Source organism: Excalfactoria chinensis, chromosome 1 (genome assembly GCF_039878825.1).
Source record: "Excalfactoria chinensis isolate bCotChi1 chromosome 1, bCotChi1.hap2, whole genome shotgun sequence".
In the NCBI taxonomy this organism is placed as follows: Eukaryota; Metazoa; Chordata; class Aves; order Galliformes; family Phasianidae; genus Excalfactoria; species Excalfactoria chinensis.
The window spans coordinates 39,432,253-39,448,798 of record NC_092825.1 but is presented as its reverse complement, the minus strand read 5'-3'; the positions used below and the strand labels follow the sequence as shown (position 1 = coordinate 39,448,798).

Here is a 16,546-nt window from a genome sequence, read left to right as displayed (position 1 = left end):
TCCAACTCCTCTGCAGTGAACATGGAAACATGGATGGATACCTACAGCTAGATCAGGTTGCTCAGAGCTCCATCCAGCATGACCTTGAACTCTACATCATCCACCAACTCTAAGGGCAACCTATTCCAGTGCCTTGTCACTCTCAAAGGAAGAAGACAAAAACAAAAATAGCTTCTTATATTTAATCAAACATATTGTAAATATATGTAGAATACAGAATATGTTGTTTACAGAACTGTTTCTGTACACAACTCAAACACTGCTTCTGGAAATTCTTATTAAAATGCACTAACAATGAGGAATATGCCACACAATGACAAACTACTTCTGATAATGAGGTAGAAATATGAACAGAAGTTTGCATCACACCTTTCTCAACTAAACATTCAGGTCAGCTAGAGAGACTGCAACACTGAAGAAATATCTCTCCTTGATTCGGGCAGGGTAAGGAAGTTCCATTCAGTTCCAGCACGTGTTAAATAGTTGCAATTAGTGTTGCACTAATTCACAGTGAATGCTAAGAAAGTTCATTCTCCATTCAATTGCACCCTTCTTCAGCAGAGCAAACCTGCCTTCCTAAGCCAGCTGTGTGCCTCTAAGCAGCTTCCTTTCCAGCCCTCATCATCTGCCTTCCTCCGAACTAGAAACGATGAACATTTGCAAACAAGCAAAACAGAACAAGGCCAGTGGACAGACTTAGTGGTAGGAAGCTTACAGAGTGATTAAAGATAAATATCCCAAGTCCACACCCCCATAAGGTTTATGGCAGCAATGAAAGCTAGCGCTACAAGACTTCTGCACCACCACCAGCAGCGCTTGTTGGTGCTATCTGCAGTGTGCGTCCCGGCCTCCAGCCCGAAGATGGACCCACCGCAGCCGTTCTGCCGCCGTCCTTTCCCTGACCGCCTGCCCTTTTCTCAGGTCTGCATCCCTCTCTACTGCGCAACCACCTGGGGGTCTCCTCCCGGCCCGTTCCCCTGTACCCTTACCCGAAAGCCCCTCGCAGCCCACGCATGAAGCACATGGGTCCGGGTCTGCGAGTAGGCCCCGGCGGCGCCGGCAAGCGGGCGGGTAGGTGGGGGCGCCTCCTTTCTCCTCCGCCCCTTCCCGCCGCCGCTTCTGCCTTCCTCCCCGCCCGCCTACCAGCTCAGGAGATGCTGCTGCAGGCGCTGGAGGGGGGGGGGGGGGGCTTCTCCCTGCGTCAGGAGGTGCGGCTCCCCCAACCCACCACCGCCCTCCCCCTTTCCACTCCCCCCGCCGCTTTTATGTCTGTCTTTAAACGCCGCCGCCGCAGCAGCCAGGGTTGAGCACATGTGCGCGCCGTCACCGTCTGCCTGCTGCTGAGCCCCGTGCCCGCTTAGCCCCGCTCACCGCTTCGTGCGGGCACCCGGCTCCTTCCCGCTGTCGGCGGGTGGAGGAGGTAAGGCGGAGGCCCCCCTGGCGCGGCGGAGAGCGGCGGGCGTGTCGGTCGTGCTCGTCCCGGGTCTGTGCCGCCGGGCGCGGAGTGGGGAGCGGAGCGGGGTGCCCTGCGCTCGACGCCCGCTTTCCTGCGGCCCCGCGAGCAGGGAGCCGGCCCCTCGGGAGACAATAGCGAGCGCCCACTGGAAGCCGCTTGAACTCATTGTGTCTGAACTCAGCGGTGGGCTGCACGGATGTTCATTCGGTGCGCTTTTCCTTTCTCTCTTTCTTTCTTTCTTTTTTTTTTTTTTTTTTTTTTTTTTTATTATTATTTTTTATTTTTTATTTTTTCTTTCTTTTTATTATTATTTTCTTTACTCTGACCGAGGATATACGTTCTTTTCCCACCACGAATGACAAAAAATTCATTCATTCATTCCTCTCCTGCATGTGACGTACACCACCTCCAGCACGAGTTTCAGTAGCAGAAGTGGGGCGGGGGACGGCTGCATGGCAAGGTCCGCTGCGTTCTGTGAACGGCTGCCTCCGGGTTTCTGCGGGTGCGGGGCAGAGACGTGCCAGTCGCACCCATCATCTTCTTGTCCCCTCCGCAGCCTCTTACGCTGCAGGAGCCGGGCGGAGGAGGGCTCGGGCCTGGCTGCGCAGCGCTGTTGTCGCTGAGTATCGGGCGTCGCCCGCGGAGAGCGGCGCGGAACCTCCCAGCGCTCCCCGCATCCCGCATCCCTCGGCTGCGGTGGTCGGAGCAGCACGGCAGGCTCAGGACCGGTGAGCCCCGGTGTCAGCCATGTTTGGGTGGGTATGGTAATGAGGACCTTTTCTCAACCTCCATACGTTTGGAGGGTATTTTCTGTTGGGGCATGTAATGACTGCAGCCCTCTGCAATATCCACAGGGTGACAGATTGATGCCCGCACTTCTCTTCCAAGTTTTGAAATCTCATCTCTTTTCTTATTAAACCTTAAATTTCCCATGCTCACATTTGCATTAGGGTAAACTGGGATTTCATTGCAATGCTTTGCTTTTGTTGTGGAAGTAAATGTGATGCCTGCGCTGTCACAATGATTTGCAAGTTGAGATGTTGCAATGGAATTTACTCCATTTCAGTAGTTTGTGCTTTGTTTTATTTTTAAAAGATACTGTAGCCAAGACCTCGTCCTTATCAGCCATTTTATTTTTGTCTGTGTGATATTGCTGTGTATCAAGCTCACTGCCGTAGTATTGATTTCTAGAAGAACCTTAATTATTTTTAAACAGTAATATGCACCACGAATATGGCACTGTTACATGCTATAGGATGGAGATCCAAATCTGCTCTCCACTCCAAAGAAGAGTATAAATGAAGAAAACAAACATTTCATTGAGTTATCTAATGCAATACTCGTATGCAATGGATGTATTATCCATCAATTATTCTGCTTTCCCCATTTAATAGAAAACAATGACTATATTCCTTTTATTTATTTATTTAATCTATTGAGCATTGTGTTTTTCAGATACACATTATCAATATCTTATTAAAAAGGAAACTTTACCAAATATGTAGGTAGGTTATTTTTTTTTTTTTTCTTGGATAATAAGAAATAAAATAAATAAATTTACACCAAGACCTTTTAAGACAACATTAGAATTACAGCATGAGTCTGCATTTGCTGCATATCAAAAAATTCATTTGGGCTCAGTTAGGCACTTCAGATTCAAGAAGAAAGAATTCCATTGGTTTTGATCCATGGATGAAAAACCAAGGCATTTAATTGCTATTTGGGTGTTCCACCAATTCAGAAACTGAAGAAGTAAAACTGCTAAAGCATGTTGAAACTGCTTTTGCGGGCTAAGCTGATTCCTGTTGTTCTCCAGTGTCTTGTCCTTCTTACAGCTTTTATTTTTTTTTATTTATTTTATTTTTTTTTTTTTTCTTACAGGTGAGCGAGCAAAAAAAGTAGTAGTGCAGATGAGGACCATATACTCTGAACGATCTGTCAACTCTTTGGTCTGCTGTATATTGCAAAAGCCTGTATACACAAAAATTTTAGAATGTTGAATTTATCAGAAAAGAAAAAAAAAAAATCACAGGTTATTCAGAAATATATTTTGGGGGATAATAGCAAGAAACATGAAAGCTACTAATAAAAAGTAATCCTTTTGTTATAAATTGCTTTGCTACTGTGCATTGGGGTAGTTACTGTGAGAGTGGTATGGAATTAAATCTCTAGGGAAGGGTTTGTGGTAGAAATCTTCTCAGGAAGAGACAGAATTTCTTCTGTAAACCTCTAGTGCATAACTAAGAGCATCCACAGATTTATGTGTGCTTACCCATATCCCCAGCTTGCTTTTCCCCACTGCACTTTTCCACTCACATCAAGGAATAATAATCTTGCTCCAAAATATAGGATATCTATTGAGTTTTTTAGAAGAACAGCTTACTCATGAACTATATATATCAGCAAACAAAAAGTTGTAAAGGAGAATAATATTAGAAGTAGCTTTTCTATGTGATCTCTAAATTTTCAATTGGTTGCAGAAGAACTTTGACATATCAGCAGGTGGCATCCCAAAACTTCATCCCAAAACTCTTATTCTTCAAGTAGCCTTGCTGTTATTACTCGGGAAATGTTCTAGGAAAACATGTCAGTGAATACTGATAACTGAACATTATTCTTTCAAACAGCTAGATATTGAAAACCTGACAAGTCCATACAAAATAGGATGAAATAACAGTGGTAACTGGTAGAAGAGTTTTTAGGGAATGAGAATAATTGGGCTGGGTTTCCCAGAATCCCACATTTAATCAGAACTCCTTGTTCTTATTCTTCACTCTGAGACTAGCAGTTCCTTATTTGCTGTATGGAAAAGAGAAAAGAACAAGGCTGTATAATGCTGTGTACAGGAAGGCCTTGAATCTAGTTCATGGTGCCAGTGGTCTTTTTCCCACTTTGGGAAAACTGACTTTTGCTGCTTGCAAAAAATATTACTATTTCAGGTACCATAAATGTGTACTGCAGCGCTAATGATTCAGCATACTCTTATGTTAAAATGGAGAAGGGATGAGAAACTGGAATAGGGACTTTATAGTTTTGGATTTTCTATAATGGAGTTTAGATTGAATATTTTCTTTTTATATTCAGGGATTTACTCTAACTTAATTTGAAAGCATGATTTATATCATTAATAAAACACTCTGTTTTGAGGAGAAGCAGAGTTTCTGCTAACATACAGTTTACATATCTATCTATCTATCTATCTTATGTATAGAAAGCAGGGAAAGAAGTGAATACAATTTTATTTATTTATTTTCCCCAAGGACAACTTGATTTACTTATTGGTCAGTTCAGACACACAGAAGGAAAAGTGTCTAATTTTCAATACTTGATTATTTTTTTTTAAACTTAAATAACATCAATTCTTGAATTAATTATTTGAGATATTTTCATATCCTCTCCCATCTCAGAAGTGTGTGATAAGGTTTTATAAGAAAATCATGGTCGTGTTGTGGCTTATATGGTTAGTTCAGAAAACAGAGATTTTGTTTCACATTGTCAACAGTTACAACTATCACACTTTTCCAGTTAAAAGTTGTTACCTTAAGAATTGCAAGCATTACTTCATGCAACTTCAACTGGAACAATGGTAGCTACTACATTTGATTTTTCAATAAACCAATCAGGATAAGTAATAGTTTTCTCCAGCTGAATAGGAAATTACAGAGAGAATGCCCAGCAATTCTGTTAAGCATTTCAGAGAGGTTGATTTGTGAGAAGAAAATACTGAGAAACACATGAAAGCTGGTGATAAACTACTGTAGAGCCAATAAAGTTTAGAGACTGCGTGAAATGGAAAGAAATAAAATGTTGTTTAAGACTCCTAGGTTGTAACCTTCTATCTCAGATATTTTTCTTCACCCAGTGATGCTGAAGAAAGTGAGCAATTCTGAGAAGCAAATCTTACTTTTTCTGTTAAGATATTGTTTTTCTTCTGACTGTAGAGAACATTTTCCAGTAACTGGAGGAGACTAGTCTGGAAAGGAAATTGTTGGTGAATTCTTGATGCACAACAAGAAGACCATTTTGTAGGAACTGAGAACAAATTTCCCAGTGATTCTAAGCAGACCCTGTGTCACTGAAGTATGTAACTACCCATACTTACATCAGGTCTGAATTTAATCTTGTGTATTTAAATACTTCTGCTGTGGTCTAAATGATTCAACACGAGAAACAAAAAAACAAAAGAAGTGTAATGTACATTAGCATGTCTCAGAATCACTATGGAATGCAGATAAATGTTTCATTTTACAGAATATTCATTGTAATCGATAGTGTTTGAATTTGTATCTGTTGCATTAAACCAGCTAGGACAGTGTTAGGTCATGTAATTTATACTGAAGAGCAGAATAATGACTCCTGGAGTGCATAGATGAAATGGACTTGACTGGGCAAAAAGACTGTGGTGCATATTCTTGTTTCCACCAGAAGTCACAATGCTGCATTGCAACACCGATTCAGTTTGCTAAGTGCTTACTGTGACTCTTGCTGAAATAATTATCTGTTCACAGATTCTCCAGCAATAACCATTCTTTGCGAGTTCAGTACTCCCACAAAACCTGCTTTGTACCTATAGTATTCTTTTTCTCTCAGTTAAGTATTATCATCAGCTATTCTCCCCATCCTGTTGGCACCAGTTATCCAGTTCCTTATTGCAGACTCACAGCAGTCTTTGGCTCCTAAAATTTAGTCTTTCATTTTCTGAATTAGTTATAGACTTCATATTTAAAGTGCATTTTATATGTTTCATCTTTATCACTTTTGCATGTAGTTCTCATCCATTAATTTTGATGTGTGTTTCAATCAAGATCTTTTCTGAATTTCTGCTGTGGTGAGAATCCTAACTTTTTGTTCTGTGTCCTCTGCTGAATCATTCTGGTCAGGGTGGAGATTTTCTCAACAGGCATTTTTGCTAAGCTTTTTGTACTGAGCTGGTACACTTTGCTCTCACAATCTGTACTCAAATCAGAGATTAAGGTAACATGAACTTGTTGTAGCTCTGTATTGCATTTTGCTACCCCCAGGGTAGCGAGTTAGTATGTTGACTGCTTCATCAGAGAAGATCAATGGGCTCTAAAGGAATGAGCAGTAATATTTTTCTCCCTGCCTTTAAAGACAAGCACTGAACTTAGAAGGTTGTCCATTCTTTCTTTTACCAATTTTTATGATGTTACAGAAGCATATTATAACTTCTAAAGTTAGTTTGTATGAGCTTTCTTGATATCTTTTTATGAAGTACAGACACTTTTTTTTCCTTCCTCATATTTGAAGTGCATTTTATGTGTTTCATCTTCATCACTTTTTCATGTAGTTCTCATCCATGTAATCTGATGTGTGTTTTAATTCAGATCTTTTCTGAATTTCTGCTGAGGTGAGAATCCTGACTTTTTGTTCTGTGTCCTCTGCAAGAACTTCTTTATGGTGAGGGTGATGGAGGACTGAAACAGGCTTCCCGGGGGGTTGTGGAGTCTCCTCTGGAGATATTCAAGACCCGACCCGCCTGGACATCTACCTGTGTGACATGGTATAGGGAACCTGCTTTGGCAGGGGGGTTGGACTCGATCTCTGGAGGTCTCTTCCAGCCCCTACAATTCTGTGATTCTTCTAGCTTAGACAAAGATCAAAACTTTTTTTTTTTTTTAAACAAAGATTTGAGGATTATTTGTCATTTGTTAAAATCTGAGTGTAGATAATTCTACTGAGTTGCTATATTTTTATTACAGCTAAATCTACTACAGTTCCTTTACTAGAGCATACATTTAAGAAAGATTAGGAGAAAATGTTATCAAGCAAAATGTTTCTGAATGGGTCTTTTTGTGCTTTAGCTGACAAACATGTCTCAGCTCCTACTGCAAATGCCTGAAGTTTGGTCAGCTGAGACTACCTTTCTTATCTTCCTGAGCCAGCATTACAAAATTTGGATTTGAACCTGAATTAAACGTTGTATAGAGAGCTCAGATCTGATGAGGAGCTAATTTAAGTCTGAATTTTGTGTTGCAAGGGATCGCTGCTGCTTAATCTGCTAATAATATGGCATTCTAATCAGGTTGCTTTCCCTCTGTGTGCTGGTGTGTTAAGGCTTTTGTAAGTATTTTGTAGGTAGGAATTGTATGGTACAAAATAAAGCTTCTTCAGTGATTCCTGATTATCCAGCTCTGCCAGTGAGTGATTTTTACAGGGTATCTTCTCATTCAGCCTGGGAGAAATCATATCTGTGCTCTGCGTGGGCTGAGTAGTTTGGAGTTTACTTTCTGTGCAGACTGATCGGAGAAAGAGGGTTTTGTGCAAGTCCCCTGGAGTGTGTTCTGAGAGGGCCCAGCACAACATCAGAGCACTTGAACAAATGAACTGAGACCGCATTTTGACAAAGTGCACCTGATGGAAGTGTCTGCTGAGGTAGGACTGCGTTTGCTTTAGTGTAAACTTTTAGATAGAAAACAAGTTGTAAAGTCTGAATCCACCTGTGGATTTGTGATGTATCTTGAAGGACTTTAGCTGTGTACTCTCTGATGCAGTCTAGCCAATGATACATATTCAGTTAGCAAACCAGTACTTTTGAAAATGAATGTTGCCCCAGCAGCCTGCCTCTAGCATTTTCTCAGGTATCACAAACCTGTGCTATGATATTACTACTGATAACAGCTGGCTTAATGGAAGGTTAATGAAAGGGAGCTTAATATGATATTGTGCTAGGAATGACAATATCAGGCCCAGTGTATTTTGAAGTGTAGCAATGCAGTGTTTAATGCATGAGAGGACAGGCAGAATGATGCAATTTCTGTTGGCATTGACTCATCTGGGAGAGCAGTGGATAAATCATACTGCTACCATGCAAGTTATTATATGTGAAGTGCCTTTATAGAAGTGACCTTTTAAAATATTTTAATAAGTACTGAAAAATGGCTTTCTGTTTCTTACAATTAAAAACGGATTTCAGATGTACATACAAATTTCAATGGAGACACACTTCTGCAACTTTTATATCAAGAACAAAGATAAAATTGTTTCACTTTAACTTTTTAGTCCCCAGTGTTGTTACTAATTAATGTAACTGAGAAGCTGCATTAATTTACATCAGTGAAATGAAAGGAAAAGTTTTGAAAGTGAATAGAAGTAGCAGATGAAGTAGCAGGTGCTGTGGTTTGTAATCTTGAAGCTCAATTAGGATTGCATAAATGCTTCAACTGTTGTATTATTGGTTTGAATCCTGTATCTACCTAAATGTCAGTCACAGCTACAGCTGGTGAAGACTGACTAGAATAGGATATATTTGATAAATCTGAAGAGTTTGCAACCTAAAAGGTGAAATAGATGAAGTTGTTTTCCCTGTTACTCTGTTCTGTACTCTCCTACTCTTACACTTGCTTTTTTTGAAGAGCTAGTTTCAGACAAAACAAACTCTGCTACTAGTACCACCACATGTTAAAAGGAAGATTTATAGAACCTTGAACCCTTCCACCATCAGTGGGGAGCTGTGAAGCAGATCACAAACCAGCTCGGGTGTGCTTAAAAATTGTGGGATGCGTGCCCATTGGTGAAGTTGGTGAGAAGAAGTAGTGACAGAGGGAGAGGGAAGGTGAGAAGGCAGTGACAAGAATCTAGGGAATGAATGGAAGGAGATTACAACGGAGTTCAGTAGGCAACTGGAGTGAAGTTCAGCTTCAAAATCCTAGGAAACTATCAAAAAGTTAATTATCCTGTCAGACCCCAGGCTGATAAAAGCACTTGTGCTCACAGAGGTTTTACTGCTGTTTTTGTGAGCGTCTCCTGGATAAGCTATGGGCTGCATTCCAGTGGCTTAACTTCTTTCTTTGTGACCTGTCACTAGGCACTGAAGCACTCTTGAGGACTCAATTATTGCGCTGTCAGTCCAGTAATTCTACGAACAGTTCTCAGCTCTATTTGAGTTCCACACAGTACAGTACAATCTTCATCTTATGGACCAGATATTGAAGCAAGTTCATAAGCAAAATCAGAAAGTTTGCATGTATCCTCTAGGAATTTCTGATTCTCATCAGTCAGGAGTTTTGATTCGGTTCCATGTGGAAATTTAGTCCTGCTTTCGGGTTTTCAAGAAGATTAACACATAATCTAAATCCCTTTTAAGACTCTTAATTGTGCAGATGGTTTTGTACATATCAATTTTGTCCCATGTGAATAGAAGAGAATTTTTGAGTTTTCTGAAAAATTTTTTTTATCCAAATTCCTAATTTCAGCATGACAGCTGCTAGGAAGTCCATCAGTCCTTATAAAAGATTCAGTGTGTTAAAGAAAAGCATATACTTAAATGCAGATTTTTTTGTTTTTTGTTTTTTTTCTTTGTACATGAACATTTGAAACAGCAGGCTTTTTCAATGGGTTAGGTAACAGCTTCTCAAAAGTTTAATATATGTTTAGTTACTTCCTTTTTTCCAAGAAAGTATCTAAAGCAATAAAGCTCAGAAGAGATGAAGCTCTCTCCTTTGAAAATATGTTTGTGGTTATGTATTCCTAGAAGAGGAATAAATAAATGTCCCTTGCTTTTGAAGTGCTGAGTTTGTCCTACACATCAACATCTTAATTGCTATATGACTTTCAGAAATGGTCCCCAAACAGTAATCTACTTTGTGTAAATTCTATTTTAAATAAACTCAGCAGTTCCAGTAGAGCTTCTAAGTCAGGAAAGAATGGAGCTGGTCTCCTAAATTCTATGCAAAATGCATGACTTGCTATGTCTAGTAAGAAGAATCTGATTATGCTTCCAGATTAAAATATGAGCAATTAGCCTATAAATCTTTAGGAAACAGATGAAAAAACAATTAAAAAAATGACAACAACAGCAACAAATCCCTCAGGAACTGAATGAAATGCATTTTTAGGACCAAAACATGAATTGCAAATAAGGAAAATTGGGTAAGCCAGAGCCTACAATTACTACATTAAGTTCTGAATTGTGCAATAATATGTATATATATTTTCCTCCACAGACACTTTCGGTAGGACAAACATTCAGAAACAGAGACGTTCCTACCTTTGATTCCCTGCTATCAAGGACTCAGGCAGCACCTTTATTCTATTTCTTCAAAATTTTCTGCCCAGCAGAGGGAGATCTTTCTTCAGCACTTCTCCATCTGTCCCAGCTGAACTTTACTCCTGTATTTTTCTCACATTACAAATGCCTAAAAACAGCAAGGTAGTGAAAAGAGACCTAGATGATGAGGTCATTGAGTCGGTTAAGGACCTTCTCTCTAATGAAGACTCTTCAGATGAAGCCTTTAAGAAGAGTGAGCTGATGGTTGGTGATCAGGAGGAAAAAGATGTGGATGTTGAAGAAGGCTCAGATGTGGAAGATGAAAGACCTGCTTGGAATAGCAAACTCCAATATATTCTGGCACAAGTTGGATTTTCTGTAGGATTAGGGAATGTGTGGCGATTCCCATATCTGTGTCAGAAAAATGGTGGAGGTAAGTTTTGGGATGGTGGTAGCTAAATGATTAGTCTAACCTTTAAGATTAAGGTTAGCACAGATACAGTAACACCTGCTTCAGCATGTTAGATTTTTCTTTTGATTTCTACCAGACCTTTTGATGAAAAATCCTCATTCTCTTTGTTTAGTGAGATAAATATGCTAAAGCAAGTAGCAGATAATGATAAGATTCCATTTTCTTATTTCAAGGCAGAAAGTGTCTTAAAGCTCTTGGGACTTTACTAGTGGTTAACCAGAACCCTGTTAGATCTTTCTGGTGGTGTTGCATTATTTAGGACCTGGGTATAATTGTACTGAAGTGTTGTTTATAGTACTTGGGGAATAAATCAAAACATTAATCTACTTCCACTTTAAAGACCAAAGCAGTATTCAGTCTTTACTATTTAGCTTCAGACCTTTGCTTTTTGATCACATTTAGCTCCTAGTTCTTTATTTACTTCCTGTAAATTAGTGAGTGATTTTTATTTATTTTTTTATTATTTTTTAACTGGTAAGATTAACTTGCATTATAAAATTTACATTAAGGGAGTATATCTGTTTTATGCTGCTACATATTCTATTTTCCTAAATATTTTACCTATCACTTTAAACATTATTTATTAGCTGTTCATTCATGGTCTTAAATATAGAAGAAAGTAGGTGGCTAGAGATCTTCCTCTGGGATTAGTGTTTTAACGTATTCTGTACAGTACTCTGCTATACTACATTAATGTTCATTCTGTCACAGCCAGTTAGCTGAATTTGAAACATAACTTAGTTTTTATGATACAGAAACTGAATCCATGATATAAAACAGAAAATGAAGAAAACATTTGATTTATACTGGATTCCAAAGGTTGAATGGCAAAACTGATGCAAATGAGAAGTTGAGAAGTAGAGAATTTAGCCTAGAGTATAATCAGCATATCATTCTCCATTTTCTTTTATTCTTTTTAGAAGGTAAAAGGGGAGATTTTTACTTTCACATCCTCCATCTTTAGGATAATGTGTAAATTGTTTTATATTTGCTTAGTGCAATATTTTTTTATTCACACTTTTTTCTCCAACTTCCTTTTCTCTTCTTTATTCTGGAGGGAAAGTTGTATGGTCTGTATAGAAGATAAATTTTCTTCATCTGTAACTGTGAAACTGTGATATTAACTGAGAAAACAGAAGTTGTATGTAGCTTCTCCAAAAACAAAAACAAAAAACAAAGCAAGCAAACAAACAAAACAAAACAAAAACACCAAACAGATTTTCAATGATAGGCAATGTTATCTAGCTTACTAGATAATTTGCAATTGACCATGAATCGCTATTATTTGAAAAATTATTACTTCTGTTAAATAATTCTTGAGCAAACTGATACTAGTTGAAGTTGTAGCTATTAAAATGTTTATATTCTTGATAATTTCACTGTAATGATCAATCAAGTTGTAGGTCAAGACTAACACATTGCAACTGTTTGAAATTATGAATTTAACTTGGTTGCTACTTCTGCAAGACAGAGGAAAGCAAGTGATCATTAGAGCCAAGGCTTCCTTGGATTTCACTCTTTGGATTTTCCCAGAGAATGTTTATTGTAAGAGTGGATCAAAGAAGCTAGTATGCAGTTGTAGTGGACTTCAGTGCAACAAGGAATGTAGCTGCAACACTGCAAGTGTTAAGAGAAATTGAGGCCTCAGTGGTGTGCATTTACTTGGCTTAGAATGAGGGAGCACCCAAAGGAGTTTTAGTATCAGTGAGTAAGGGTCTGAAATTGTTCAGAAGGACCTGGCTATACAACTTTGACTCCTTTACCCCTATCCTGACCTGAGATCCACCTTCTCTCTGGTAGGTAAAACCCAGGCTCCACAATTGTGGCCTACAGATTAATAAGCTCAAAGATTCACAGAGGAAATTTGCATCAGAAATGAGTATACTCAAACTAAATTTAAAAGTTTTATATATTAGCCATTTTTTACACTATCAAACTTATTTATTGCTATATGAAGACAAATATGTGTTTTTTCAGATACACACTGTTTCTGTGTGAAAACTTCATAACTGAATTTCAGGAATGTCAAATTAGAAAGTAAAACAAAATGATATAGCAATTTAGCTGTAATTTTGTCTTTTAATTCATGTTGCACTTGGAGCAAAAGATGGTAAGTTACAAAACACATTTTGTAATAATTCTGATAGAAAATTAACTACTCAGGGTAGACCGTATCATGTGCTGGTAAAAACTAGTGAAGTTTCAAGGAATTCATAATGTTTTAAATCATCTGGGGATATAGCCAATGTGAATAGAAGAAAAACAATTAATAACATGGTAACAACTCATAGTTTTTTAGACAATGGCATGGGTCTTGGTCTTTCAATATGTAATTATAGTCAGAGTGAAGTTACGTAAGATAGGAGAGCTGATGTTAACAGCTGCTGCCACCGTGCAGGAAGGTTCTCGCTCATACTCCTCTCAGTTTGCCCTTGCACCTGGCCTCAGTCCTACTTTCCTTGGTTTTAGTATCTATCAGATTCTGTGGATTCAGTTGAAACCTAAAGCTGTCCAATGAGTTTCTCTTAGAATACATCCTAATCAAAACATCTGGACTGTTTGAGTGAGAGAGGAGTTTCTGGAGTTCAGGATGTCCAAAAAGCAAATTGTTTAAGATAAGCTGGAAGAGGGGATCTAGAAGACCTTAACCCAGTCATTAGCATGCTCACTTTTTTTTTTTTTTTTTTTTTTTTTTTTTTGTATCCATATTCTGCTCTCTAATAGTGCACTTTATTCCTTAGTTGATTATGTTTTAACACTTTGACTTATCTCAAAGCTGGCATGAATCTTTCCTGCCTGTCTGTGAAGTCACGCTATCTTCTGTGCCCTGTTGTGGACAAGTGACCCTGGTCTTCATATTTATTCAAAGATAATGCCTTCTATTTATTTACACAGAAGCCACAACAGAGACAAAGAACACAATAACACTACTTGATAGAGCAAATTCTCAGCTACTAAACTCTGTTTTTCAACATAGGCACTACCCTTAGATATTCATTTTCACCAGTGATGAACAAGAGCTTGTCTGCCATGCTCTTAAAAATCTGTATGGTCATCCAGAACATAGTTTGTGTTTCTGTCACCACAGCTGAGGCACACCACCCACCTACCACTGTGCTCACATCCATTGTGTGGTCTTTCTAAACTCTCAGCAAGCATCGAAGAGTGTTAATGGGTGTCATTTTTTTCCATATGGCAGAATTCAGTGACACACCTTTGCTTCATATGCAACAAAAACTAGTAAACAAAATAAACAGTTAAAAGATGTGACTAGCATGAGAAAATCTATAGCAGATTAATTACCATTACATTTTGAAAAGACTGATATGAATGAAATCACATCAGAGAGTTTCATAATTAAGGAGTCTGGATTTTGTACTGAAATATCAACATATTGAACAGTTTTATTCTGTGAGCTTATGAAAAACAAAGCAGCTATTCCTGAGAACTACAGAGGAAATAACATGTAAACTTCTAAAGACTCAGCACCGAGTGGATAATTTAGTCTCACTGTCAAATTTTAGAGGAATGGGAACAAAGCAAATACTCTTGTATTTCCAACACTGATACTATATTCAGCAGCTATGCTACTTAGCTTTTTATCAATAATGCTTAAGCAATGGTTTGTGGACTCTGAATTTACACTATAGCATCATGAGCATTCAGCTCATGAAATTTAGTCTTATCTTACTCAGTGCACTGAAAATGTCTGATTTTTATTTTGCAACCTAAATTCTTTATTAGTGCTGATTGGCTGAGGGGATTTAAACACAGTTTTGTAAATCAGCACACATACTAAATCTGTGCAAGACTACTGAGAAGAACATCATCCAATCTGTAAGACAGGCTGTAAGCATACTTATAAAATGTAAAACCATTATTATTAGAGTTTTCTTGATAAAAACAGTTTGTATTTTGTAATTGTGAATAAATTCACTTAAAGTAGAAAGAAAATGACTTTAGAGTTGAAAGGTTTTTAAACTATAGAAAGGAGACCCGGGGATACTGAACCACAAAACTGTAACCACCAAAAAATTATTCAATTGACAAATGTGGCAAACAATATGAATGTAACTAATTTTAAGATGCTGTTCAAGGCCTGCATGTACAGTTCATTGTTCTAATTCAAATAAAAATGAACCTTATTCAATATTGCTACTCCAAGGACACATGCTTTCATGGACTGGCAAATAAAAGACATGCTGAACTGTTTCCATAGTGATTCTGTTTTATGATGAAGTAAAGATGTCTTACAGTTTATTGAAGTATGTCTTGTTTCAAGGGCAGGATCCAACAAAATACATGTGCTGAGATACTGTGGAGTATGTGAGCTATAGGACACAGAAGCATTTTGCAACTTTGATACAACCAGATCATATGACTGTGTATTTAAACCACACTGTATTTAAACCCAGATGTGCACCATTGTCCATTATGTCCTTAAACAGACAATCAGAAGGGAGCTCAGCAGGTTTGACTGATAAGAGTACTGGTGTTTCAGATCCCATGCACAAGCCCTTAAGTAAAGAGGTGATATCCACTGGCCATCCATATCAAATTACAGTGTTTTGTAACATATGATGTAGTGTGGATTTAACACCACATTCAGTTAATTCATTTAGTTGAATCTGACTGATAAATCTCTGCTACTTACATTGATACTGCACCATAAAGCACCCACATCAGCCCAGTCTTTAAATATGTGCTTAACTTTGCAGCCTTGTGATTAAGGTTGTGGACTGGGAACAGAAGAGCTGGGTTCAGTTCCTGCTCTAGTGCAGTCATCCAGAGGGATACAGGGTAAGTCACTTAGGCCCCAATTTTATTTTTTTTTTTTTGAGATGTTTAGACTTTTCTCTGCCCAGCCATGCAAAGCCTGTCTAATTAAGGCATTAGGTATAATTTGCAGCAGTGTTACAGTATTTTAAAAAAAAAACAACAAAACAACAACAACAACAAAAACAACACGATGTACAGTTGGTTTTCAATGAATTGTACAACCACATTTTTAAAGCTAGTGAAGCCTAAGCTTCCGTGTCTCATTTACAATGTGAATTATCAGTGTAGTTCTGTTTCACAGAAATTTTGGAAGAATGAAGGTGATAAGAGTACTTAATAGTGTTATATGTCTTGTATATTCTTTGATAGACCCCCTCATTTTGGAATGTTGTTGTTATTCTATTTCTCAGTTTTCGTCAGATTTATTTCCTTCTATCTCTTCTGTTTTTTGTTTGTTTGTGTTTGCTTTTTTTAATTATTATTATTATTATTTTGCAGTAGGAAGTAAGTCCTTTGTGTTTGCAACATTATGTGCATATACAAGGTGAACCACAAGAGATGACAAATTGGGAATGTAGCTGTTTCTGCAGGACAAAGAATATTTCTATCACATGCTTAAGTAGATGGTATATGAAATAGGTAGATATACCATGATATTTGTCTCTGTGAGGTAGCATTGTATTCTCTAAACCAGTACTTTATTTGGAGCCTTGTGTAGTTTTTGAATAAATGCTGCTCTAGTGCTTTCATAGCATTACCATATTGCCTGAAAATAAAACTCAGGAAGCTGTTTCATTGCTAACAGTGGCCTACATACTTGTAGGGTAATTAA

At 38.2% G+C, this 16,546-nt stretch overlaps 1 protein-coding gene across 6 annotated transcripts in view; it reads left to right on the top strand.

Annotated features, from left to right (window-relative positions):
• The first annotated feature begins 317 nt into the window (after window positions 1-317).
• Window positions 318-16,546, top strand: part of SLC6A15 (solute carrier family 6 member 15) — a 35,784-nt gene continuing 19,555 nt past the window's right edge. Inside the window, exons 1-4 of one of the 6 annotated variants that reach the window (XM_072331429.1) lie at window positions 953-1,420; window positions 2,013-2,211; window positions 3,338-5,563; window positions 10,420-10,896. In XM_072331429.1, the coding sequence (XP_072187530.1) occupies window positions 10,608-10,896 (289 nt within the window). In that variant the 5' untranslated portion in view covers window positions 953-1,420; window positions 2,013-2,211; window positions 3,338-5,563; window positions 10,420-10,607. Of the gene's footprint in view, window positions 922-952; window positions 1,421-2,012; window positions 2,212-3,337; window positions 5,564-6,826; window positions 7,850-10,419; window positions 10,897-16,546 lie in introns of those variants that run through there. The other 5 variants (XM_072331447.1, XM_072331418.1, XM_072331466.1 and 2 more) reach the window with 5 other exon arrangements.